The sequence below is a fragment of the Zingiber officinale genome, chromosome 5A (assembly GCF_018446385.1).
Source record: "Zingiber officinale cultivar Zhangliang chromosome 5A, Zo_v1.1, whole genome shotgun sequence".
NCBI classification, from domain to species: domain Eukaryota; kingdom Viridiplantae; phylum Streptophyta; class Magnoliopsida; order Zingiberales; family Zingiberaceae; genus Zingiber; species Zingiber officinale.
The window spans coordinates 83,022,806-83,049,667 of record NC_055994.1 but is presented as its reverse complement, the minus strand read 5'-3'; the positions used below and the strand labels follow the sequence as shown (position 1 = coordinate 83,049,667).

At 36.2% G+C, this 26,862-nt stretch overlaps 4 protein-coding genes and 1 pseudogene across 5 annotated transcripts; 3 read left to right on the top strand and 2 right to left on the bottom strand.

Annotated features, from left to right (window-relative positions):
* Window positions 1-8,195: 8,195 nt before the first annotated feature.
* On the top strand, window positions 8,196-10,781 carry LOC121982959 (heavy metal-associated isoprenylated plant protein 30-like). 2 transcript variants are annotated; one of them, XM_042535955.1, is made up of 3 exons: window positions 8,196-8,218; window positions 10,309-10,397; window positions 10,465-10,781. In XM_042535955.1, exons 2-3 carry the CDS (start codon window positions 10,343-10,345, stop codon window positions 10,779-10,781), a joined length of 372 nt encoding a protein of 123 aa, XP_042391889.1. In that variant the 5' UTR covers window positions 8,196-8,218; window positions 10,309-10,342. The 2 variants fall into 2 exon arrangements, with proteins under 2 accessions (XP_042391889.1, XP_042391890.1); XM_042535956.1 differs by lacking the exon at window positions 8,196-8,218 and adding an exon at window positions 10,225-10,242 and having other exon boundaries at window positions 10,322-10,397.
* A 721-nt stretch (window positions 10,782-11,502) lies between these two features.
* Window positions 11,503-12,070, bottom strand: LOC121979707. Its single transcript, XM_042531694.1, has 2 exons — window positions 11,978-12,070; window positions 11,503-11,877 (listed from the first exon to the last, which is right to left on the bottom strand). The coding sequence occupies exons 1-2, from the start codon at window positions 12,068-12,070 to the stop codon at window positions 11,503-11,505; spliced, it is 468 nt and encodes a 155-aa protein (XP_042387628.1).
* Window positions 12,071-12,932: 862 nt separating this feature from the next.
* On the top strand, window positions 12,933-14,258 carry LOC121979706 (annotated as a pseudogene).
* A 946-nt stretch (window positions 14,259-15,204) lies between these two features.
* LOC121982958 lies at window positions 15,205-17,805 on the bottom strand. The gene is made up of 5 exons (XM_042535953.1): window positions 17,631-17,805; window positions 17,432-17,537; window positions 17,115-17,358; window positions 15,652-15,774; window positions 15,205-15,559 (listed from the first exon to the last, which is right to left on the bottom strand). Exons 1-5 carry the CDS (start codon window positions 17,681-17,683, stop codon window positions 15,438-15,440), a joined length of 648 nt encoding a protein of 215 aa, XP_042391887.1. The 5' UTR covers window positions 17,684-17,805; the 3' UTR covers window positions 15,205-15,437.
* A 292-nt stretch (window positions 17,806-18,097) lies between these two features.
* LOC121980760 (UDP-N-acetylglucosamine transferase subunit ALG13 homolog) lies at window positions 18,098-26,647 on the top strand. Its single transcript, XM_042532955.1, has 5 exons — window positions 18,098-18,294; window positions 23,349-23,438; window positions 23,834-24,070; window positions 25,709-25,808; window positions 26,142-26,647. Exons 3-5 carry the CDS (start codon window positions 23,891-23,893, stop codon window positions 26,396-26,398), a joined length of 537 nt encoding a protein of 178 aa, XP_042388889.1. The 5' UTR covers window positions 18,098-18,294; window positions 23,349-23,438; window positions 23,834-23,890; the 3' UTR covers window positions 26,399-26,647.
* The last annotated feature ends 215 nt before the right edge of the window (window positions 26,648-26,862 follow it).

Here is a 26,862-nt window from a genome sequence, read left to right as displayed (position 1 = left end):
GAAAATCTTTCCCTAATTGCATCTTGCAACTTATCTTCAGCTTCATCTTCTTTAATTTCTGCAGTGGACGAAAATAATAGGTTAATCTAACATAATTTTAAATAGAAAACATATGAACTTAATTTTTCCTTATTATTTCTATCCATAAAACAGATTACATCCTAAATTGATTTTTGCATTGTTTGTATCAAACTACCTGAATAATGAATATCAAATTGATCCAGTGAACATTCACAAAAAAAAAAAAAAAAAACATGCATCATTAACATGTGAAATTAGCACAAGTGATTTATTGTGAAGTTTCATTCTCAATTGTATTAGATCTGGAGAAACTCAATATGACAATTGAGCAGAAAATATTGCACAAGCCATGCAATTAGTATAAACTGCCTCAACTGAAAATGGCACAGCAAAGAAAAGCTCAGAAAACTTGAACTTCAGAAGACATGCCTGCTACAGCACCAATAGTCTTCTCTACGTTTGGTAAACTAATGAGAACTTACAGTATCTGTATCTTGAGTTGCAGTCCAAGCAAAAGTTGAAGTTGGATGACTAGAATACAGTGGCTTTTTAGCCATGTCAATTTCTGCAGAGCTAAAAAGATTTTTCTGAGAAAACTTGTTACAATGAAAAGGTTAAGAGCTCATTTACTGCTCTCTAGATATACCTCGAAAAGAAACAATTCTTTATCTAAAGTACAGTCGAGAAAGGCAACTAAAAAAATTTAGTCAAGGTATAAATTTTCAGGACAGTTAATCATATAGATGTGAAGAGTAAATATCAATGAATGAGAAATCACATGTCAAAATAAGATATATAAGCATGTCTATAAGCATATACAGGAATAATGTTTTTACCAAAAAACATAAAATGGTAAACATGTCAACACTTGTTAAATGCTAAACAGGAGAATTTCACAGTTTCCAGAAAATGCACCAGCAAAAGCAACATGTTCTAGCAACAGGTATAAAAGTTACTTGCATATAGGAAAAAAAAGATGTAGTCATAGTTGAACTCGTTAAATTTTTCCTAGGTACAGTTATCTTTTAATCCAGATGCAGCATTTACAATCATTAATCAACTAAAATATATTTATAGACTCAAACTGGTTTCAGACTGATTGACTCTAATCAAACCAGCAGCAATGACAGATAATTTGATAAAGTGTGTAACAGCTTCTTCATGTTCACCTTGGTTTCTGTTATCAAGTATTAAACTAATGTGAGCTTATGTATGACATTGGACTCAAATCAATTTTCATAGCAGTAAAATTTTCTTAGAACTTCTCCTTTTATACCTCCCCTTTAACCACTTAATCTAACCAACTTGCCTTTGTAATCATATTACCCAGAAATCTCCTTTAAAAAATTTCCACCAATATACCACCTTTAATAATTCTCTCATTATTATTTGATCAATAGAAACAATTCCTGTCATATATATTAAATGAACCCATGCCATATTTTTTTGCCATGGTCAAATCCAACCACATCAATGTTACTAATAATCCCATCCATTAATAGTAGCTAACTGCCTTAACTTTATAGTTATCACCAAAAGGCACATTTCAATCAAATTGACTAATAAGGAGCTCCTCTTCACTTTAACCATGCTTCTTTTACTAACGACACGTCAGCAAAAAGGTTATGCAACTCGAAATCGGAAAACCTCATAAAACTAAGGGTGTGTTTGATTTATTTGCATTTTCATTTGATTTTCCAAAAAATCGTATTTTCTCGTTTTTCAGAAAATGACTTTTTCGCGTTTTCCGTTTTATTAGAAAGTGCTTTTTCTTTTTCTTGAAAATGAACGTGGAAATTTCAAACCAAACGCATTTTCCATTTTCTCAAAAAATAAAAATAGAAAACAATATGGAAAATGCAAACCAAACGACCCCTAGGGTGCATTTGGTTGAGGGTTATCATTGATAACCTTGGTTATCCATCCAAGGTTATTAATGAAAATCCTGTTTGGTTTAGGTAATCAGTGATTCCCAAGTAATGATTCATGCCCGACACGTCAGCAAAAGATTGAAAGATAACCAAGGTTATCAAGGATAACCCCCAACCAAACAAAATTAAATATATAAGATTATCTTAAAATTCTGACATTTTCTGTTTTATTAAAATTTGTTGATGGAAACAAATAATGAACTAGCAAATAGATTGTAAGTTTTCTCTAAATCTGTTTATTTAGAGGTTGGCATAGAAGAAGGAAAAGAATAAGTAGAAAATAATCCTCAGTGTAAAGAAAAGAAATCCTTTCTGTAATACTAAATTATTTATTATCCAAAATACCCTGTTCCAAGGAACACTGAATCTGTCTACAAGAAGATGTTGAGGACTGAGGTTGATGGCTGGAGCGGCTGCGGTTGGAGGCCCAACTGTGCAGCGCTAGAAGCTGGGTTGTGCAGCTTGGAGAAAGAGGAGGCGCGGCTGTGAAGTGGAGAAAGAGGAGGCGCGACTGTGCAGTGGAGAAAGAGGAGGCGCGGCTGTGCAGCATGGATGGAAAATAAGGATAAAAGGAGAAAGAATCGACGAAAGAGGAGATAAAACCTAAGTAGTAGGGATGGTAATTTTATTATGATAGAAAGAATATTTATGTAATTATGCTCTTCGTTTTTTATTTCTGACTTTCCGTGCGAGGGAGGTAACGGGCGGAGTTTAAACTCGGTCCCGTGTTAAATTCGTCCTATTTGAGACGGATTTAAACTCGGTCAAACGGATTATGGGGCAGGTCTAAATTCATTGATCGGATTTAGAAGCAGGTTCAAGACGGGTTACAGATTTCAATGAACTCAACCCGTATATATATATGTGTGGGTGTGTGTGGGTGTGGGTGTGGGTGTGTGGGTGTGGGTGTGTGTGTGTGGGTGTATGTAAGGAACAAGAGCACTAAACACACAGCAAGCGCAGCGGAAAACATCTAGTTTCTATCAGAAGATGCATGCGAAGGAAGAAAACAACAACATATACTAAGTTTCATGATAATATGGAGTTATACTTTTGTTGTGTGCGCTCAATCTCCTAACTGCTAGGATCTCAGCACGATCACATGTCCTTGCCTCTTTCGATATCCACACGAACACAAGAAAATGGAGAAGACCAACACTTAGGGTGTGTTTGGTTGGGAGTTATCCTTGATAACCTTGGTTATGCATCCAAGGTTATCAACGAAAACCTTGTTTGGTTTAGATAATCAATGATTCCTGAGTAATATTCCATGTCCGACACGTCAGCAAAAGGGTTATGCAACTTGAAATCGGAAAACCTCATAAAACTAAGGGTGTGTTTAATTTGTTTGCATTTTCATTTCATTTTCTAGAAAACCGCATTTTCTTGTTTTTCAGGAAATGGTTTTTCAGCGTTTTTCATTTTCTTAGAAAATGCTCTCTCTTTTTCTTGAAAATGAACGTGGAAAATGCAAACCAAATGCGTTTTCCATTTTCTCAGAAAATGAAAATAGAAAACAAAATGGAAAATGCAAACCAAACGACTCCTAGGGTGCAGTTGGTTGAGGGTTATCCTTGATAACCTTGGTTATCCATCCAAGATTATCAAAGAAAACCCTGTTTGGTTTAGATAATCAGTGATTCCTAAGTAATGTTTCATGCCCGACATGTTAGCAAAAGATTGTAACATAACCAAGATTATCAAGGATAACCTCCAACTAAACAAAATTAAATATCTAAGATTACCTTAAAACTCGGGCATTTTCTCTTTTATTAAAATTTGTTGATGGAAACAAACAATCAACTAGCAAATAGATTGTAAGTTTCCTCTAAATCTGTTTATTTAGAGGTCGACATAGAAGAAGGAAAAGAAAAGAATAAGAAGAAACGAATCCTCAGGGTAAAGGAAAGAAATCCTTTCTGTAATACTAAATTATTTATTATCCAAAATACCCTATTCCAATGAACATTGAATCTATTTGCATGAAGATGTTGAGGATTGAGGTTGATGGCTGGAGCGGCTGTGGTTGGAGGGCCAACTGTGCAGTGCTAGAAGCGGGGCTGTGCAACTTGGAGAAAGAGGAGGCGCGGCTGTGCAGTGAAGAAAGAGGAGGCGCGACTGTGCAGCGTGGATGGAAAATAAAGAGAAAAGAAGAATGAATCGACGAAAGAGGAGATAAAACCTAGGTAGTAGGGATGATAATTTTATTATGATAAAAAAATATTTATGTAATTATACTCTTTGTTTTTTTATTTCTAACTTTCCGTGCGAGGGAGGTAACGGGCGGAGTTTAAACCCGGTCCCATATTAAATTCGTCTCATTTGAGACATATTTAAACTCAGTCAAACGGATTATAGGGCATGTCTAAATTCATTGATCGGATTTAGAAGCGGGTTCGAGACAGGTTACAGATTTCATTGAACTCGACCCGTATATGTCTAAATTCATTGATCGGATTTAGAAGCGGGTTCGAGACAGGTTACAGATTTCAATATATATATATATATATATATGTGTGTGTGTGTGTGTGTGTATGTAAGAAATTAGAGCACTAAACACACACAAAGCGCAGCGGAAAATATCTAGTTTCTATCAGAAGATCCATACGAATGAAGTAAACAACATTATATACTAAGTTTCATGATAATATGGAGTTATACTTTTGATGTGTGCACTCGCTCTTTTGACAGCTAGGATCTCAGCACGATCACATGTCCGTGCCTCTTTCGGTATCCATATGAACACAAGAAAATAGAGAAGACCAACACTCAGGGTGCGTTTGGTTGGGGGTTATCCTTGATAACATTTTCCATTTTCTCAGAAAATGAAAATAGAAAACAACATGGAAAATGCAAAGCAAATGACCCCTAGGGTGCGTTTGGTTAAGGGTTATCCTTAATAACCTTGGTTATCCATCCAAGGTTATCAATGAAAACCCTGTTTGGTTTAGGTAATCAGTGATTCCCAAGTAATGATTCATGCTCGATGTGTCAGCAAAAGATTGTAAGATAACCAAAGTTATCAAGGATAACCCTCAACCAAACAAAATTAAATATATAAGATTGCATTAAAACTCAGGCATTTTCTCTTTTATTAAAATTTGTCGATGGAAACAAACAATCTACTGGCAAATAGATTATAAGTTTTCTCTAAATCTGTTTATTTAGAGTTTGGCATAGAAGAAGGAAAAAAATAAGTAGAAAATAATCCTCAGGGTAAAGGAAAGAAATCTTTTCTGTAATACTAAATTATTTATTTTCCAAAATACCTTGTTCCAAGGAACACTAAATTTGTCTACAAGAAGATGCTGAGGACTGAGGTTAATGGCTGGAGCGGCTGCGGTTAGAGGCCCAACTGTGCATCGCTAGAAGCGGGGTTGTGCAGCTTGGAGAAAGAGGAGGCGTGGTTGTGTAGTGGAGAAACAGGAGGGGCTACTGTGCAACGTGGATGGAAAATGAGGAGAAAAGGAGAAAAAATCAGCGAAAGAGTAGATAAAAGCTAGGTAGTAGGGATGATAATTTTATTATAATAGAAAGAATATTTATGTAACTATACTCTTCGTTTTTTTATTTCTATCTTTCCGTGTGAGGGAGGTAACGGGCGGAGTTTAAACCCAGTCCCGTATTAAATTCGTCCCATTTGAGACGGATTTAAACCCGGTCAAACGAATTATAGGGCATGTCTAAATTCATTGATCAGATTTAGAAGCGGGTTAGAGACGGGTTACAGATTTCAATGAACTCTACCCGTATATATATATATATATATATATATATGTGTGTGTGTGTGTGTGTGTGTGTGTGTGTGTGTGAGGAATTAGAGAACTAAACACACAGAAAGCGCAGCGAAAAACATCTAGTTGCTATCAGAAGATCCATGCGAAGGAAGAAAACAACAACATTTACTAAGTTTCATGATAATATGGAGTTATACTTTTTATGTGTGCACTCGCTCTCCTGATAGTAAGGATCTCAGCACGATCACATGTCCGTGCCTCTTTGGGTGGTGGATTCCACCTTTTACTATCATTGGAATGATTTAGGACAAGTCCTGTAAACTCGTCTAGTTCTCATATTTATATTAATGTTCTCAAACATCATTTCCATATCTCATATTAAGAATAATAATTTTTTAAACCCAATTTTTTTTAATCGATTTGATATATTTTTATGATTGTGAAGAGTAATTTAATCAATTGCTACGGTGTAATAATTGATTAAAAAAGTAATATAAATATTAAAAAGTCAATCAAAAATTTATTGCTCTCAATATGATATATTAATTGATTTTGAGGGTAGGTATATAATCAAGAAAATTAGATAAATACATACGACTTAGTTTCATATTATTTTAAACTCTCTAGATCTATTAGGTAGTTGATTGCTACACTATAGTAATCATTTCGGCAAGTGAAAGTAAATGAGCAGAGATACAAAATAGGCATTGGGTACACGATTTAAGTATTTTTCAAAAATACATAGCTAAATATAGTAAAATTTTCCACAGGCGAAAATGTTCCTTAATTTTATTTCCTATCCTTTTAAGTAAACAAAGGGTTAATCCACTAAGTAGCACTATAATCAAGCTGAGTCGCGAGCTCGAGCTCGAGTTGATCCCAATTCAAACTCAAGCTCGAAAAAAATAAAGAGGCCCAGCTGGAGTTTCCCTCGTCGACTTCTTCTTTGCTTTCTTCCACTGGAAGAGATCGGTAGAGCTTCTAAGTCTTTATCGATCAAAGAGGCTAGTACCTAACGGATCGTGTCAAATTCGTGATCTAGTACGCGTGGATACCGCTAGAGAAGTTACACGTGGAGTTCTTATCTATCTGTGATATCATTCACGTATATCGAAAACTCGAGGTATACCTATTTTATATTATTTGTAGAAAAATTATATGTATCATGAAGAGATCCATGATTAAATATAAATCTTCCGCTACGCTCCGAACCCAGCACTATATTTACTTTTATATTATGAGCAATGTTTGGAATCTATTTCACACGCTAAATCAATTTAAGTTGTTGGAATTTAGTGCCATGCTTTTCGCACGTGGACTCAACTTATCACTAAACAAACAAGAGGATTTTGGTCCGAGGAACTTTAAAGAAGGCACGAATATATATCAAAACTTTTAATATTACATGACGGAGGTTCGTATGTGTAGTATACCAAAACTTTTAATATTTTCCATGGCCACACACTCCTAAAATAATAAATAAATAAAAATCAAAAGAGACTTATTTAAAAAATAAAATTCAAAACATCATCCCATTCTAATTACAATTATTTTAAATTAATTAAAATCATTTAAATATTATTATAATAGATATATAACAACTATTATACAATAAATTTAATTAATTTAAAATAATTTACATTAAATTTAAGTAATTTTAATAAGTTGATAAAAATATTTTATAAATTATAATTATAATTAAGTTAAAATGATTTAATAATATACGCCACAATGTCTAACCTTCGTAATCTTATAGCTAGCTGAAGTAATTTTTTTTATATTATCCTAATTATTAGATTTTCATTTTTTTAAAATATTTTTTTTATGATACTAATTAAAAAGAAGACGTTTATCCTAAGAAAGGTCTTGAAGTCTGATCAAGAGGGAAAACAGCTAAAAAAAAATTTCTTAATTTACACATCATTAGAAGGAAATAATACAAAATATGGAGAGAACACAATCTTCTATTTATCAAAAAGTTTGCTTGCGTTTCCTTTCTTTTCACCTTAATAAGGGAAAAAAAAGGATATTTTTGCTAAAATTAAATTTATTCTTTTACTTTATTTTCTTCCTTCCAATCCAAGTTGAGTAGCATGAGTTAATGAATTGCGTCAACAACAAAACATAATATAAATGATTTTACCAAATAAAATCATTGAATTTAAACGGACCCATTTTTCTTTGTATTAAGTAAATTATTAAAAAAAAAACATTGGCTCCAGATTTGACCGGCGGCCGCACACTAATTTAAAAAAAAAAAATCCTCCTTTCCATAAAAAAAAAGATTTTCTTGGTCTTTTTTCGTTAATCGCAATCGAGCGATCGGTGTATATAAAGGAGGAGCCGCGTCTATGGAAATTTTCAAACCAGTCATCGTTGCAGATTCCCAAGAGTCTTCTTCTCCGTCAATCTTGCGGAGCAGAAGAGGAACTGGACGCACGAATCCAATCGACCGAGAGAGGAAGAGAGTTGGAGATGATGCCCGTGGCCGAGATGGCGGAGTTACTGGAGGAGTACACGGCAGCGGTGGCCGGCGCGCTGGAGTACTTGCTGCTCCGGGCTCCCATTCCCTGGCGCATCCGCACCCTCATCCTTCGCCGCGTCCCCTTCGCCTCCCCGCCGCCGCCCATTCCCCCGCCATCCTCCGCCCTGCGGTTCCGCTTCAGACACCGCCCGCCGACGCCGCCTCCTCACCGCGCGTAGAAAGCTTGTTCTCCATGTAAAAATCCCGGCGTCTGTTAAACACTAAAACATTTTTCTCCTTGTTGATTTAGATCGAACTCTACCATGAGTTTCAGAAGAAAAAGAATGAATTGGAAAGGAAAAAAAAAAGAGTAAAATTTACTTCTCCTGTTAAATCTCGTGACACCCTCGGACGGTCTAGTGGATATAGGATTTAAATTTTAGCACAGCTGACATAGATATCTCTATCGTATGTAAGTCATTATTCAAAGAATTAATAGTTATCCGTAATTTATATTCTCCGCATTAGTTCTAAGATAATTAATAAAGATGGACGATGATCTTGTCCAAAAATAGGTGAGGGTCATTCATCCCCACCAATGCATGTATATGGACCATCCCCTGGACCGCAAAAAATGATCCAGAGGATCCGGGCTCTTTTAGCACAGCTGAGGTAGATATCTCCCTCGTATGTAAGTCATTATTCAAAGAGTTAATAGTTATTCGTAATTTATCTTTTTCGTATTGGTCAAAAGATAATTAATAAAGATGGACGATGATCTTGTCCAAAAATAGGGAAGATGACGACTGGGGATGTGGACGTTGAGTTGGTGGCACGTGGACTAGCTTCCGATCTACAACACAGCAAACGTCAATGCTAAATCAGGGAAGATGTTCTCGGCAGTGGCTCTCCGACGCTCAAGTCAATTACCGGAGCAACAGTAAATCGGAGCAACAGCCGAATAGTAGCGCAAAGTGTGAATACTAGAACTATGTATACCATCTCCGGTGCTTTGGACCCCTTTGTATAGAGCTCTCATCGGGTGTGGGCTCGCTTCCCAAGGCGAGTGCTTTTTCCCACATTTCCTATGAAAAGGCCAATCAAGAAAGTGCTCATGACATCCTATTTTAACAGGACGTGCATATTTTCTGACAATACGGTGGAAACCTCTATTATACGATCTGCCTACCATCCTTGCCGCCTGTCAGCGGCATCATCTTCCAAAAGGATGTCGAAGGTACTAGTGATCCTGCTATCCGGCCGAGCGTGGTAGCCGCTCGGGCGTGGATCTTCTAGGGCGGTCTGAGATGCTCTGCGCGGGTTGCTTTTGACCTCCGCTTGTACTTGCTTTATACCGATCGGACTCGCCACTAGGCTGACTGTCCGCTCGGTCCTTCACTCGAACCCATGACGGGCGTTGACCGCCTTGACCTTGCATACCGGTCGGGCTTGACACTAGGTCGACTGATTGCTCGGTCGTCCATTCGGACCCGTGATGATGTGTTGACCATTTTGATTTTGATTTCCACTTTGACACTTCCGTAGGATGGACCCCTCTTCTACCTGCATCAGATGGATTGGTTGGGATGGTAGGGACGAACATAGTCATTTATTTGGCCAACTCAATGTAGACAGAAAACCATCAGAACCAAGAACTCATACGCCATTGGAACATCAACATCTGCCCTGCCACATGTCTTAAATCTCAATGGCACCCATCTCCACTGCGCAAGGGCAGCGAAGTGTCTAAAATGTTGCACTAGCTAGCTCATACGTTTAGTAGTTGGCAGAGGCACAGAGTCTGATCTAGTCCTGATAAAGTCGTATAGAAGAGAACAAAATTATACAAGGTGTTTAGTATTTTATTTATGTGCCTCTTTTTGATCCACCATTGAAGGAAGCATCACAAAGAGGGAGGGCAAGGGAAAGAATTCCTTACAAAGAAGAGATTCCATTTTTACTTCCTCAGAAATGGGAGCCTTCAGCTCCTCGTTGAGACTTAGAGGCGAGAGAGGTAGAAGATACAGCAAGCATTTCTTCGTTGCAGGAAGAAGGAAGATGAGAAAAGGGAAAATCTCTGTCTCTGCAGGTTAAATTAATTTCCTCTGTTTTTATTTATGATAACTAGATTGTTAAAGCACGATCTTTGATGTAGTTTATATGTACAGACTGTGGAGCTTAAAGTGAGGATGTGCTGTGCTGGTTGTGAGAGGGTGGTTAAACGTGCTCTCCGTAAGCTTAGAGGTGATTAGATGAAGTTAATTGTTGGTGACTAGAGTTAATTAATTAATTAATCTGGACTAGTGTTTAGGCGTGGACTCGGTGGAGGTGGAGGTTGAGATGGAGAAGGTGACGGTGACCAGATACGTGGACCGGAATAAGGTGTTGAAGGAGGTTCGGCGGAGCGGGAAGAAGGCGGAGTTCTGGCCCAACCCCGACTGGCCCCTCCACTTCACGATCGCGGAGGAGTACTTCCGCGATGAGGAGGCTTTTCGGGACAGCTATAACTATCGCCGGCACGGGTACAACGGAGACAGGCATGGCCGTCTCCTGGCGCCGCTGCTCGGCGACGAGCGCGCCAGCAACTTGTTCAACGACGACGACGTCAATGCATGCAGCGTCATGTAGTCCACGGTGGGCACCGATATTTGGAGATGGACATGCGCGGGTTTTATTTGTTAACTAATGATGTAATCGATGTGGAAAAAATGGTGAATTATATTATTTAATTAAAAAAATTGATAATGTTAGCCTCATTGATTATCTCTAGGTTGAATCGGTCCGGTCCCATGGAAATTTCTCACCGGTCATCAGGGTAAATCGAGAAGCGCACGCAGTGACCAGCCCAGAAGCCCAGCAATCCTTTGCTTATGTCCCCATTTGAAGGAAAAATTCCTACAAAAACGTCGTAGCTGGGGTTCGAACCGTCGATGCCTGGGAGACAACCTGGATGTCCTACCGCTGCACCATGGCCCCGAGAACAAATGAAGTCGTCACCAACGTTCCGTCATCTTAGCAACCTCTTCAGAATGATCCATACTCTTTGAAAAGAGATAAATCATAAGAGTATTTGCCCTTCCACAACAATAATTTGTATAGGAGAAGTTAAGCATCCGAGATATTTTATCCTTATAGAAAATTAACTTCAAGACATATTAGAGTAACCACTTATGTAGGTACTAACTACGTCAATCAGTAGGGGTAAAGTTGTAAATGAGCCGAGCTAAGCTGAACAGTAAGAGGCTCGAGCTCGGGCCTGGTTCGTTATCCCTAAGTTTGAGTTCGGCTCAACTTTGATTTGAGCTTTAGTTCTTAAGCTAGAGCTCAGATCGTAATAAAATTATATAGCTCAAGTTCGGCTCAAGCTCGGATCGTCGTCATTCTGTGAAACCATTTTACTGAATTGTTGTTCATTCTTTCTCTTCAGTTTTGCTTTCTTCACCCCAATAGGTCGTTTAGTTGAAGTACCACCACTGTTTGAATCAGTGATGTTAAGATTAAATGAAGAGACATGTGGAGATGAAGGTGAATAAACATCTTTCTCGAGATTATATGATTGAGAATAATCAGCTTGAGCAGTTTGTCGTTGCACTCTTGTAAATGCAGCTTTGACGTTGTCACTGTTGAATTTCTCAATACCTTGAAGAATGCTCCACACATGTCCAAATTTGAAGTCCTTTGAGTAATTAGGGTCTTGTACTAATAACATCTGAGCACGATTCATCTGTAAGAAAATAATACAATTATGAAACAAAATTAATAACTAAATTAGATATTGAAAATAACTTGGATAGTCTACAAAAGAAATAATGAAAACAACTTACAATATCTTCTTCTGATGCTCCACTTGGATTCAATTCTTCGATTTGTCGTATGCAACCCTTCAATTTGGAAACAACAACAATGATAGTATTCATCCTTTTTTGTAATGATCTTCTCGGTCGCTCAGAATTTTTAAAATTTGGATCTTGATTATACTCTATCTCAACTCTTGCCCAAAATTGATCCTTTTTTTGGTTGATTCCTATGATTGGATTTTGAGAAATATGAAGATAAACATGACATAAATGCTTATCTTCTTCAACGGAGTAGGATGATGATCGAGAATTCGAACTCATTTTTTTCAAGAGTAAAGGTGTATTGTGATGGCCATGTCTAGTATGCCATTATATAGGAAAAAAATTATGTGCATTGTATAAGATTTGTGTGTGCATTAAAAAGTTTGTGTTCATTGTGATGTCCCATCTCCTGAAATAATTATCATGGTGTGTGCATTGTGATGTCCCGTCACCTGCAAAATTAAAAAGTGTTGTTCATTGTGATGTCCCATCTCCTGAAATAATTATCATGGTGTGTGCATTGTGATATCCCGTCACCTGCAAAATTAAAAAGTGTTGTCCATTGTGATGTCTCATCTCCTGAAATAATTATTATGGTGTGTGCATTGTGATGTCCCGTCACCTGCAAAATTAAAAAGTGTTGTGTTCATTGTGATGTCCCATCTTCTGAAATAATTATCATGGTGTGTGCATTGTGATGTCCCGTCACCTGCAAAATTAAAAAGTGTTGTCCATTGTGATGTCCCATCTCCTGAAATAATTATTATGGTGTGTGCATTGTGATGTCCCGTCACCTGCAAAATTAAAAAGTGTTGTGTTCATTGTGATGTCCCATCTCCTAAAATAATTATCATGGTGTGTTCATTAAAAAGTGTTGTGTTCACATTATAAATACACACCATAACTGAAAACAATTCAATCACATTCTTCATCTCAAAAAATGAGTGCTAGATATGAAGGTACATCAAATTTATCATCCTCAAGCTCTGAAGATGATGATATATTTGAAGCACACAGAAGGCTTATCACTCAAGCGATCTACCGAAACAATCAGGTCATTTTGAAACATCTGAGTGAAGAAAGCGACAAAGGCAAACATCAAGGATCTATTCCTGGTCACATAGTGATCAATCGTAATAGAGAAGCTGCTGATCGTAATCTATTCAATGATTACTTTGCCGAAAATCCTACATATAATGCTGCAATGTTTCGAAGAAGATTCTGAATGGGAAGAAATTTATTTATGCGTATTTTTAACGAGGTCAGTAATCATGATAATTATTTTGTGCAGAAAAGAGACGGAGTTGGAAAACTTGGTTTGTCAGGTTTACAAAAAATGACAGCTGCATTTCGAATATTGGCATATGGCGTACCGACAGACGCTACTGATGAGTACATCAAAATAGGAGAATCAACTGCCATAGAAAGCGTGAAAAGATTTTGCCGTGCTGTTGTTGAAGTATTTGGAGGTCAGTACCTGCGATCACCCAATGCTAATGATGTTGCCAGGCTTCTTCATATTGGTGAGCAACGTGGTTTTCCTGGAATGTTCGGTAGTTTAGATTGCATGCATTGGAAGTGGAAAAATTGCCCAACAGCATGGGCTGGGCAATATTCCGGTCACAGTGGAAAGCCAACAATTATTCTAGAAGTTGTAGCTGATTATGATCTTTGGATATGACATGCATATTTCGGTTTACCTGGATCTAACAATGATATTAATGTATTGGAGTCTTCTCATCTTTTTTCTAACCTTGCTCAAGGTATTGCTCCCCCTGCTCGTTATGTCATTCAAGGAAAAGAGTACAACATGGGTTACTATTTAGCTGATGGTATATACCCAAAATGGTCTACACTTGTTCAAACAATTCAAGATCCACGTGGTACAAAGAATAAGTTGTTTGCAATGAAACAAGAGGCATGTAGAAAAGATGTTGAGCGAGCATTTGGAGTGCTCCAATCACGCTTTGCAATTGTTGCAGGACCTTCACGTTTTTGGCAGAAAAATATTTTACATGATATAATGACTTCATGCATTATTATGCATAATATGATCATTGAAGATGAGCGCGATATGAATACCTCAATTGTTGAGCAAGGTGAAGTCTCGTCGGTTGCAGATGTTGATACAACAATAGATGACAATACCCGATTTCAAGAGTTTCTTGCTAGACATGAAGGAATCAAAAATAAAAATGCTCACTTTGCCCTTAGAAATGCATTAATTGAGCATTTGTGGGAACAATTTGGTAATTCTGATAATTAAGGTTCATAATGATGTATTATTAATGAAGTGTTAGTTGTCTGGTGAAAATATTTTAAAAAAATTATCTAAATTGTTTATGATTGTGTATTATCTTTAAATATTAAATATTAGTATGCTTATTAAATTATTTCTAACAAAATTATAAAAATACTAATTTTAATTTTCTTGTAACTAAAAACATAATATCATAAAAATTAATAGTAATTATTATCGTAATAAAAATATTTAACAAATTAATATGTATGTTGAATAATAAATTATAAGATGGAAAAATAGAATATTCTAAAGAATATTCCTTTTAGTGTAGGAAATGGTGTCTCATGGTTGGAGTTGGAAAAAATTTTGGTGCTCAAATGACACCAAATTGATGTTGAAAGTGCACCAAAATAGAGTTTGTGGTTGGAGATGGTCTTAGGACTATATAATATGATTTTTTTTTGGATTAAAATTAAAAGAGGACCCTTTTTATTAGAATAGTTAAAAACCATTTTTATTTATTATCGAAAGAATGACTCATTCAACATTTACATATTTTCATAATACTAACTAGTATTAATTATAGATAAATTGTCTATATTATAATAAATATGATTTGTAACTATTATAATATAATGTTGACTAATATTAAATAAATATAAAATATTTATATTATAAAAACATTGAACTATAATTACTACAATAAATGTTAACCATAGTCAGTATGATCAGAGTCGAATTATTATAATAAAAAAATATCTTTTTTATTTTTTGCTCTTTATTTTATAGGTATATATTGTTAGTGAAACAACATAATACAAATTATAATAAATATAAATTACATATTTAAAAAGCAAAAAAAAATTAAAAAATCATAGGGATGGGATAATTTGATGGATATTTTCATAAATTCTATCCTTATTTAATTCTTTTTATAACTTGAAAAATGAGATTTATGACTTGAAAACGATTAATGAACCAATCAACTTAACTACCTTCTAAAATTGTCACATAACATCTAAATATACATGTTCAACACAAAACATAATATCATTGATAATTTACAAGGACAGCACAAGAGTTCAAAACAGAGCACCAATTGATTCAAGAAGATTAGGAACATCTACTACTCAATTAGACTGTCATCCATGAAACAATGAAATAGCAGACCTCATCTATTTCAATATGGACTTGAGAGTTTGATTAATGCCATTCCAGACCTCCCAAAGTGGTCGATCCGATTCCTTCCCATGTTTCATTGCAGCCAACTTCTTCGCTATCAATACCTTCCCGGTTGCAATCCCACCATCCACTTCCATTTGCATCTGAGAATGTATAGTTACAGGTTAAGAGATTTGGTAACATTTGTGAAACATTTTCGAGTACCTGTTGGAAGGCAGGATTAGAGTTAGCTTACAGTGATCATATAAGTGTTTGGTACTCTTGCCCATTATTTTCTTTTCTCTTCCATATAACCAGGACTTTGAATCGTCGCCGATGACAACCAAAGATTTTCGAGCTGTTTTCTTCATACTGGAACCTGAGGAACTCAAATGTGAAAAATAAACTACAGATTTTGAGGCTGACACAAACTTTAAGTATGATTTTTTTCACAAACTGAAAAATAAAATGACAATGGAGAAAATTGTCAAAGCTTATGGAAGAATGAGAATGCAATTCTATAGAAAATTGCACAATAATGATGCTAGAAGAACCTTTTGGTAAGGTTTTTAATTTGGAAACAAGAATGATCATTACCTGCTCTCTTCATCCGTGAAAATTAAGAATGTTAGGGCTAGAAATAAAGGTAAAAAAATGAAAATAAAAATCAGCAAAACAAGTCGTTTTGTATCATTTTGTTTGTTTCTCATAGGCACTAGAATCCATGTTTGGATTAGAGAATTTGTGTACCTAGCACACAAATGATTATCATTTGGATCCAGAAGGACTCTATTAACCATATGATATACATTTTAGATTGTCTCAATGGACTAATTATTTCTTTAACATCATTTTTTGTTCTCAGGAATAGTTATTCCATTCATTATGAATTTTTCACAAAATAGCTATGCCTGCATTTAATTAAAATATCGAATTGGAAATCAATTCCGACAAAATTACTATTCCATCTCAATTCTTCTTAGCTATTTCATTCTATCAATCTCATGAATATTGATTCTAATCTATTAGAATTGATATTCCATGAGCCAATAAGGAAAATATGTTCCTATTTTATTCCTAAATAACTATTCTCTTGCCCATCAATTCCATCCTGTAAGCACAAACTTGTGTAAAAGTCTAAAAGAAGATGAGAAAAACCACTGATAATAGATTAAGCAAAGCACACATCAAGAACACAAGATATTTTTTTTAGAAACAAACAACAAAGTAAAGGGATGGACATGGTTCAAGTTAGGTAAAAGAAACAAAAAACAAAGTAAATAAGAACAGGAGAAAAACACATTTTTAACACTGTAAGATAAAATTAGATTCTTTGGTAGACTAACATTCACTAGGTGGGTTTTTTTTTGTTTCCACAAAGACTAAAATTGAGTGACTAGATTCAAAATGCATGTCCCTAGCGAGAACAAACTGTGATCAAACAATGCAAGAAACTAAACAATTGTAAAAGAAAAGGCAGTACCAGAAACTTTTTATCATGTTTTCTTTTCTATGCATGGTAAAAGTACTTTTTCAAATTCAATTGTCCAATGCTAAATTTGCATCATGTTTTCAAATCGACTTTGTGGTCTTCACAATGAATTTCATAAAAAATTGCTGAATACCAGAAGCCACGAGCATAATAGACATTAAATATTACCAGGAGGAGATGATTCATGTAAGAGAGTAATTTTCTTTTTATCAGTCAGCTAGACAAACCTGAAGGATCATCTAATGTGTTCTTTCTTTTTCTAGAAACTTCACCGCCTCCAAAAGCTGGTTCTGGTTGATAATCCATCGTTTCACCTAGTTCAGCAATTTCCCCTGGTTCTTCCTTTTTCTCTGAGACCTTAAACTGATGGAAAATTTGGTCGTGAAGAACAAAGCTTTCACAATCCCCAACTCGTTTACTTGTCAAATCATCGTTGGCAGGCACAATTGTCGCGAAGCAAGTTTTCTTCTCCTGAATTTTCAAGTCGCTTTTCCTTTATCCAAACATCATTAAAAAAACGCATCTTTGCTACGAAGTGAAATACCTTAACTGATCTGCTGCTAGTCTTGGTGACCTTTCGATTCAAGTACTCGGAGAACGACACTGAAGGCTTGTTGGAAGATACTGTAGCGCGATCCTCATCCGAAACCCTAAAGCATATGCAATCACACAGATTTCTCCTCGTTCAAACAAGACCCGCCAGAGATGAAACCAAAAATAGAGAAGGAACTAGAAAACAGTACCTGGATTTGGAGGAGAAGGACAACAGAAGAGAAGTCTGACCGGATCGCTGCATTCTCGATCGCGTCGCCGGCTTTTGCCTTCCCTTTCTCGATCTTGTGGTATTCTTCGCCTGTGTTTCCCCGGAAGTACCGGATCTAATGGAGGGAGATTTGAAAACTTTTCATTCCTCTTCCCGCCGAGAACTGGGCAAAACGAGACATCATTAACTACAATTTCTTCGTATAATTTTAATTTAAATAAACTTTAAGCATCATTTTGGTTAATGGTTAGTAGAATATTACTCAATTTTATATTTCCGAATATAATTATACTAAAAAAAATAGAATATATTTATCTTAATTTGATCCGATTCGGAATGGAACGAGATGATCGCGGTCCGGTTCCGGTTCTGGTCCGGTTCGGGTTCGGTTGGACCGATAAATCGATCGAGGGGATTGGAGGGTATTTAAGTAATCTGAAGCAAATCTACCGTACTATTGGTCTATTCCACCCTTCCGCTTCCGCTTCCGCTTCCTCTCCTCCTCCGGCCCTTTCGGTCGCTCGTCGGCGAGTCCGGAGCTAAATTTTGTCTTTTGATCTCGATTGGAAGCGTCCTGGTGTGGTTATTTTTTACTTTGTGCGACAGATTTGGATCTTCCTGGCGCAGCCTTCTCCTTTGAATAGGTATGCCTGTTTCTAGGGTTTTTGTTTCTCGTGAGTATTGTTGGGTTTCCTGTGCTGGATTCTAATGGAGTTGTATGTTGTTCAATTACTTCAGTTTATTTTGCTTTTGGTTCCCAAGTTTCGGGTTTGTTCTTTTGTGTTCTGATCATATTCGCAGGTTGTTTGTTGAAAAGTGACTTTTCCACATTCCTTGGCTATGAGTTGATAGTATAATTTCCATTAAAGTCTTTATAGCATCTTGTGATCACTTCTGATGGTAAAAGTTTGTAACTTTTGTCGTCGACCAATATTTTTGCTTATAGATTTATGTCGACGTTTAGGTTAACAAAAAACTAGTAATTTTTTCCAGAATTTGGTTGAAGTTTTTTGTGTTTCCCGTTTGATTTATTTGACAGTAGCTATCAGTATTTTCACTTCCATCAGGGCTTGTTTGTTGCCAGACTTAAGATTTCACTTCCATCAGTAGATTAAGAAAATCTACTGGAAATGTACACTCCAAACTAATAGGAAATCACACAACCTGTTCTTATTCTGTCATTTTATAACCTAAGAGGTGCAAATGTATTGGAGTGTACATTTCCAGTACCACTAATATAATAAAAATGTAACATATATATTTTCAATTTTTTAACAAAAATTATAATATGTTAAAAAATTTCCCTCTTTTATAAATATATAAATACGCAGCTTTATACATTACATATAGAATCAATTTTGTCGGTTTCCATGATTTGAAACCAAAGCAAAGTTGGAATCTCCTTTGTTTTTATACCAAAATGAAGTTGATATATCGATAAATTTATTTTATTTGATTGGATAGATTCCAATATGATTACTTTTATGTGTTTTTTTTTTGTAAAACATGTGGCTAATGCATCCCTTGAAAAGACGAGACTTCATAAAGAATATTTATTTATAGGATGATTCAGCATGACAATTTTAATAATAAAGAAAGAGAGAATTAAGGTAAAATAATTTTGGTTTCATTTTCTTTGATGGAAGAAAGAGAGGAAAGGAGAAAGTTAGTTCCTTTTTTTTTTTTTGATAAAAAAATCATTCTTTAATTTTACTCTCCTAAAAATTATTATTTATGCAAAGATTCATTTTTTTTTCAAATTTATTAACAATTACACTCATTAAAAATGAAGTTCTAAAATACCTATCCATAGCATTGCGTGAAGGACTCTTACTATTGCAATCCTTTGACATTCTTTGAAATGTTCCATGAAATTAAATTTGCACTTTTAACATGTGCTATTTAGCTCTAAATTCCACACCTTTCCATGACCCACCAACCCTAATTATTAACATCACTTGCAATTCTATACCTTCTGTCTAGGGATGACAATAGGTCATGTTCGGGTCGAATTCTATATCCTCCGTACCCATACCCATCAGGTATAGGATATCCGATGGGTATACCCATACCCATTAAAGGATCAGATATCTTCTATACGTATAATTTTTCTTCTTTTTATCCAACTATTATCATTGAACAAAAACATATTAAAATTAACATCCTATTAATATATATATAATTAAAAAAAATAGATTAAACATCTATATAGTCTCCTACTAATATCAACAAAAATAGTAAGTTGATTTTAGAAAAAGAAATTTTTCTTTAATATATATATATATATATATATAATTTAATCGGGTATCGGGTATCGATAGTCCTTCCATACCCTCCTTCATTCGGGTCGGATGTCGGATCCTCTATCGGGTTCAGATGGAATTGTCATCCCCAATTAATTTGTTCGACAAAGGAATACAAATGATGTATAAAACTCAAATAAATAAGAGGGACATATTAAAATGAAGCCATAACATTTAGAGCTTATTGCTTAAATTCATATATCAATAAGCATGATCGAAGTACTCAGTTTTTTTATTCGGATGAACACTTTATATGGATAACCAATTTTATTAAAAACATTTTTTTTAGAACAAACAAGCAAAGCAAGTAAAGCATGCGTCTATAAAGAAGCACATGCGAAGCAACAAGACCAATTTCCCACGCCATCGCCCATAAGTTGAAGTACTCAATCATCTACTGGTTTCACGATTTGAGATGGATCCTCGATCTCCGAAATCATCTCATGTCCCACTCGTTACCCCTGCTTAGATCCGGCTCTAATTGTGCTGGACCCTTGGTTTTACCTTCCTTTTAGGGTATAGTTCTGATCGGCGGTGGGCAACGAGTGGGACACGAGGATAGATGATTTTAGGATAAAGGATCCGATCTTTTGGATAAGAAGACATTCCGTGGTGGACCCATGAAAGGAGTCCTTAACGCGTAGCTCGCTTAGTTTCACACGAGTACATCATTGCTAAATGTGAGTGAGACTCGGGGATTGTAGGCGTGCGGGCGCCGCCTGATTCACACGCTTCGCCTGTCCGGGAGTGGGGGCGGTGGGTGTCGGGGATCCGCCGGCCCGATAGTCGTGCACGTATCTGGCTGGAGTCCTACTAGGGCTAGGATTTTTTACAAAATTCCCGACCCTTTCCGACTCCCAACCCGTTCCCATCCCGAATTTTTCCCGACCCGAATGTTTCCTGACCCGAGTGGTCGGGATTTTTCCCGACCTGATCAAAATCGGGAAAAGGATCGGGAACACAAGTTCTACCTACGGGATTCCCAACCCGACCCGAATATATTAATAATAATTTTTAATTAGATTTTTTTTAAAAAATAATATAGAAAACTAGGTTAAAATTAAAATATCTAAAAATTGAAGTACAGTTTTAAAAGAATACCAAAAAGAAAAATAGAAAACTAGGGCACTTACACATCTCAAATTCTCATTCACTCATTCAGCCATTCACTACTTCACGCCACACGCGAATCACGCCGCACGCGAATCACGCCGTTCGCCGTTCGCCGTTCGCCGTTCGCCGTTCGCCGTTCGCCGTTCGCCGTTCGCCGTTCGCCGTTCGCCCTCGCCCCTCGCCGTTGGCCGGCTTAATCCACTGGAACCCTAGCCCACGCCTACACGGCCACACCTCCTTTTCGATCCGCTGCTTCCGCCTGTATGAAAATTTCTTGTAAACATGGAGTATTGATCTTGGAACATGGTAATATGACCTAATCTGTGTCATGATGGTTCACACTGTAATTATTTTGTACTATAGCTTTTTTATCTTCATTATTTTATTACAGCTGGCTGACCAACTTGATGGTGGTAGGAAGCATTCTCTAAGCACAGATCCTACAATGCAGTGTAAATATAGCAGATCAGATTGTTCCATAAAACCCAATGAAAGTATTGATGCAGTCCTTGAATAGGTTCGTGGTTTCAGTGACAATAGAACAAAATAAACATGTTTCCTCGTCTACAGACATACCGAACCTCAGTAATATTTCCTTTGTAGTGATTTTGTTCTAAAGTAGAAGTATAGAAGTTCATGGTAATTTTCCATTTACTTTCTGAAGTTGACACCACCGGACACATATCCCCGTCCTAACTCTGTAGGTCTAATCATTTATCCCTGTCAACCAAGTGTATTTTTTTTGTGTGTCAATATTCCCATTTTTATGCCAGAGTTTTTCCTTAATTTATCAATGGCTGAAATGAACCATTCTGAGAGTGAATATGCACTTACTGGTAGCTTACGAGGTGACTTAAAACACTATTGATTAGTGCATCTCTACCACCAATTGAGAGATTTTCTTTTCCATGTTAATAGTTTTTTACTCATTCTGCAACAATAGAGTTCCAATACTCCTGGGGCTTCTGATATCCAATTCAAAAACCAAAAAACTAATAGGAAGAAGGTCCATTACTTTGCAGGCAGAGATTTGCAACTTCTTCCTTTTTTCTTAGCTTTACCAATATAAGAGATGGTTGATTTTGTCAGATTGATATTAAGACCACTGAAATTGAGAAAAAAAAACCCTTGATAATGTTAAGGTTTCTGATTTCCATCTATTGCTAATATGAGTGTGTCATCAGCATAACGTTCTCTTGTTGTTTTGAACCAACTCACTGATATACCATTCAGAACCCCATTTCTTCTTCCTAGTAGGATTATTCTGTGCTTCACATCTGTAAATAAGATGAAGAACTGCAGTGAGAGTGGATCTGAGATGAGCCTGGGGTATTGTTGTGACAAAAGACATCGGTATGGCCTGTGGAGATAATTTTTTTCCATCCTTTGAACCTCCTAGGTGAAAAAGCAAATAGTTTTATAACAGCGAATAGGTTTTCCAATTAACTTTGTCAAAGGCCGTAAACTTGCTTTTAGTGAGAATGGCCTCTTCATTATGATGGTGAAACCGGTTAATTATTTCTGCAGCACACATGGAACTATCTCTTGCCTCATCTTACCGAAAAACAAATTGGTATTGTGACGATAAGTGGTTGAATGACCTTTTGAAGTCTTTTTGCTAATACACTCAGTATGAGTTTGATCATGATGTTCTCTGTTGCAATCTGGCGGTAGCAACACGTCTGGTGACATTTTCTGTTTGGTTTCCATGTGATGTGATATCTGCATAATTTAGTTTTCTGTCCGCGGCCTCTTATTGAATTGCTGGAGCATCTTTTCCACATTCTTTTTGATAATATCTCAGTACTAATATCGACTCAAAATGATGCTGTATAATGATAATATTTGAATATTCGGGATATCATCTCCCTACCTGACGGGATCCCGAACATTCGGGTCCCGACACTTATCGGGAACGGGATCTAGAGAAAAATTGATTCCCAATTTTTATCGGGATAGGGGATTGGGTAAGATGGTTATGGGACGGGTCCCTACCCGATTCCACCCCTAGCTCCTACGACGCCCTCGAGAAAGCGGCCCTTAGTCCCCGCCTAGGCGGCCCCTATTCCCCCCCTAGGCTGCCTAGGCGCTAGGTGCTAGTCTAGTGCCTGACTAGCGCTAGCGAATTTTATAACCTTGGCTTGCATACCTCGGGTCATTGAATCAATTGCAAAAGTACACACTACCAAATATTTGACATTTTATTCTTTTCTCTTTCATCTTTTTGGTTACAAATGCACACTTCCACAAACAATCTTATCTCGCTTGACATGTGATCTCAGTTGGGAGGCATAGGATTAGCGAGGACACAGGAAAGTGATGGCTCTTCTTTCTGTCTCTGCAATATGGGATGAAATTGACATCTCTGAGAGGTAAAGCTATCTTGGGATATATTCTTTTCAACTTATATATTGTTTTTATTATATTCTTTCTGTCTCTGTTATTTATTTTGGATAATAAATAATTTAGTATTACAGAAAGGATTTCTTTCCTTTACCCTGAGGATTCTTTTCTACTTATTCTTTTCCTTCTTCTATCCCAACCTCTAAATAAATAGATTTAGAGGAAAGTTACAATCTATTTGCCAGTTGATTGTTTGTTTCCATCAACAAATTTTAATAAAAGAGAAAATGCCAGAGTTTTAAGGTAATCTTAGATATTTAATTTTGTATAACCATACCAAGATTTTTGATGTATTGAGTATTTGTATCTTCATTGTTCACTTAACTTGAAACTATTAAAATGTGTGAATTTCTTTCCTGAACAGATTGGTCATCTGAAGAATAGTAAATTGTTTGAACGAGGTTGTGTTAACTTCCTGCAAATGGATGGAGCAGGAAATGGTGGCAGAATAAGAAAAATGGTGTTTGTAACAGTGGGAACAACATGCTTCGATGCTCTTGTTAAAGCCGCTGATTCTAGACAAGTTAAAGAAGCATTGTCAAAAAGAGGTTACACCGACCTTATGATCCAAATGGGCCGAGGGTCATATGTCCCATCCAAGGTTCCCATCTCATTAAATTGTTCATTTGCTTAACTTATTTTGTATATCTTCAAGATGCAATGTGCCAACAAAATTTCGAACTCTCTTGATAACCATGTTTATGTTCTTTGACATAGTGCTTGCTGCATGCTTGCATGCTGCATGCTTGCATGCTGCATGCTGCATGCTGCATGCCAATACAGTAATAAGATGCTAATTTCTTCCCAATACTTCTAGTTTGTTTGGAATGTACACTTAGCTCAAAGAAAACGAGCTTAGATAATAAAAACTAAAGTGTATGGAACAGTAGTTGTTATCTTATACATCTTTGAATTATTTCAATATTTCTTGTCTTTGGACCTGGATGATGAAGTTAGTTGTGCTGGTATTTATGAGGAATTGAGTGTATCATGTGCCACGTGCATTAATCTTGTGCATTACATTTGGTTGATAATATGTTTGGATGCATATACTTTGTGTAGTTCATAACATTGTTGGTCTGGTGAAAAATAGTAGCCTGAATCTATAGCATACTGGTTGTGTAGGAATTAGTTTCAGTCCTAATAATTTTCAGAATTTTAAAATTTCATATTCTTGAATTGAAGGGGTTTCATTAAGACATTCTGAATACAAATTAGTTGTAATTCCTGCTCAATATGACCCCATGGAAAGCTAATAAGGAATTGTCATAATAAAGTTGTCTCTCAAATATTTGTATTATGAACTTGATGATCTGATGGAATGGTATGCCACTTCTTACATAGTAATGGAGCAAAGTAAAATTCAATGATAAAGATCTCTTTTAAGAAACACATCAAGAAGTTATGGAGTTGCATTGGTATCGATGAATAGAAGTCATCTTCTGCCCAGATTCTGGTTGAAGGCTTTTCTACTTGGTGGATGGGGCAATTGTAAGGGCTTCTGCTATGGTCACTATCGACTGCTCAAATCCACGACAACTATCGCGTGGAAAGGGTAGATGCTGGCTAGCTTGTCTGCTGATAATTCAGCATATTTCTTTGGCAGCACTTAGGTGTTGCTGCTGGGGATAGGAAGTGAGCTTATTTGGAACAGATAGAAGTTAAAAAATTTGATTGTTATAAATACACTTAATATGTAAGATGATGTGCTTTTTTATTATCTGGTTACAACCATAGTTTTTTGGCTCTAACCAATGACTAGTTTAAAATATCTTGCCACATATTTCTCGATTCACAAACAAAGTTAGACCTTTATTAAGGTTCCACAACTGGTCCAATTCAAACTTCTAGATTATTGAAAAAAAAATGAATTTGTTTGAGCAATTATTTATGTTGACTATAGAACTAGATCAAATTCATTGGTTCAGAAGAAATTATATTGGAGTTCATTGAGTTGTGATGTGCCAAGGTTGCAGTGTTTGTTTATGAACTATAGTAAAAGCTAACGAGAGGCTTCTACAGAATCCTTAATGCAGAACAAATCAGGATATAAAGATAGTAACTAGCTTTAACCTCACTCATGTGAAACTCAGATGGTGTTTTTGACTAAACTTTTCTTCACAGCCGAATACATTGGTATTGCTACTACGCATTCTATTCTGCTTGATACGATATAATATTTCTTTACTTCTTTGCTTATGAATATAGAAGATCCTTCTTGTTTGACCCAAATTTATAGGTTTCAGAAGAAGATGCGCCTCTTACTGTGGATTACTTTGCTTTCTCACCAAGCATTGCTGACTACCTCAAATCAGCATCCCTTATCATCAGTCATGCAGGTAAAGTTTACATAACCAATAGAAGAATAACTTATTCAATCTAAAGAGATTCATATACTTATTCCTTACTAGAACTCTATAGAAGAATATCATTTGGATTTTTAAGATTGTGTTTGTCGGCACAAACACACTAAAAATGACAAGAGAACAAATACACTTTGGGAGATACAAGTTAGTATTTTTCTAGTGACATGATAATACATTTAGTTTATGTCAATAACTATTTCTTTGCATTAACAGTGCATACTAAGTTTTCATCCTCTGTATTTATGTTATGTTATTTATTTTTTATCATGTCGAGCCATTTTATGTAATATAGCGTAACAATTGCAGGTTCCGGGAGCATATTTGAGACGTTGCAATTGGGTAAAACATTGATTGTTGTTGTGAATGAGGAGCTGATGGACAACCACCAAAGCGAGCTGGCAGAGGAACTTGCTGAGAGGAAGCACCTATTTTACGCTCGGCCCCAGATGCTGCAGCAGACTATCGAAACCATGGATTTGGAGACTTTGGTCCCATATGTTCCAGGCAGTCCAAAGCCGGTGGTTGACTTGATTAACAAGTTCCTCGGTTTCCCAGCCGATTGAGTGTACGATAAGCTGCTCATAAGCTTTTCCAAACAAAATGTTTCAGATAGGAGGGATTGTAATATGAGAATGGATTTGAAGTCTCTAGTTCGTTATGCACAAGGCGATCCTGTGCCAGTGGTTGACTGAATGAACAAATTCCTATGTTTTTCATATCTGTGTAGAACAAGCTTCTCCATAAGTTTTGGAAAACAAAATCTTTCAGATGGTAGGTTTTGTCATATGAAATCCAAAGAAGTATTGAGATCATTGATATTTGATTTAACTTTATTTTTTGGCGTTTCGTTTGTAAGATTGCAATCACTAAATATTGCATTGACTTCTCCATTTAACACATAACACATGACTTCTTTTGATCATGGACCAAAAATTCTTAGGATTAGAATTAATCTACCACATCGTCGTGCATGTACAGGTGCTGGACATGTGGCTTAAGGGCCTTTACCCAATAATTGCCTCCTCTC

What these genes read in the sequence shown, in the direction of transcription:
- LOC121982959 (XM_042535955.1), top strand. Translation starts at nt 10,343, where the DNA reads ATGTGCTGTGCTGGTTGTGAGAGGGTGGTTAAACGTGCTCTCCGTAAG. An exon ending in TGCTCTCCGTAAGCTTAGAG is followed by an intron (nt 10,398 to 10,464) that starts GTGATTAGATGA and finishes ACTAGTGTTTAG; the next exon opens with GCGTGGACTCGGTGGAGGTG.
- LOC121979707 (XM_042531694.1), bottom strand. Translation starts at nt 12,070, where the DNA reads ATGAATACTATCATTGTTGTTGTTTCCAAATTGAAGGGTTGCATACGA. An exon ending in GAGCATCAGAAGAAGATATT is followed by an intron (nt 11,878 to 11,977) that starts GTAAGTTGTTTT and finishes ATTTTCTTACAG; the next exon opens with ATGAATCGTGCTCAGATGTT.
- LOC121982958 (XM_042535953.1), bottom strand. Translation starts at nt 17,683, where the DNA reads ATGCAGCGATCCGGTCAGACTTCTCTTCTGTTGTCCTTCTCCTCCAAA. An exon ending in TCCTTCTCCTCCAAATCCAG is followed by an intron (nt 17,538 to 17,630) that starts GTACTGTTTTCT and finishes CATATGCTTTAG; the next exon opens with GGTTTCGGATGAGGATCGCG. An exon ending in CACATTAGATGATCCTTCAG is followed by an intron (nt 15,775 to 17,114) that starts GTTTGTCTAGCT and finishes TGAGTTCCTCAG; the next exon opens with GTTCCAGTATGAAGAAAACA.
- LOC121980760 (XM_042532955.1), top strand. Translation starts at nt 23,891, where the DNA reads ATGGATGGAGCAGGAAATGGTGGCAGAATAAGAAAAATGGTGTTTGTA. An exon ending in GGTCATATGTCCCATCCAAG is followed by an intron (nt 24,071 to 25,708) that starts GTTCCCATCTCA and finishes CCAAATTTATAG; the next exon opens with GTTTCAGAAGAAGATGCGCC. An exon ending in CCTTATCATCAGTCATGCAG is followed by an intron (nt 25,809 to 26,141) that starts GTAAAGTTTACA and finishes TAACAATTGCAG; the next exon opens with GTTCCGGGAGCATATTTGAG.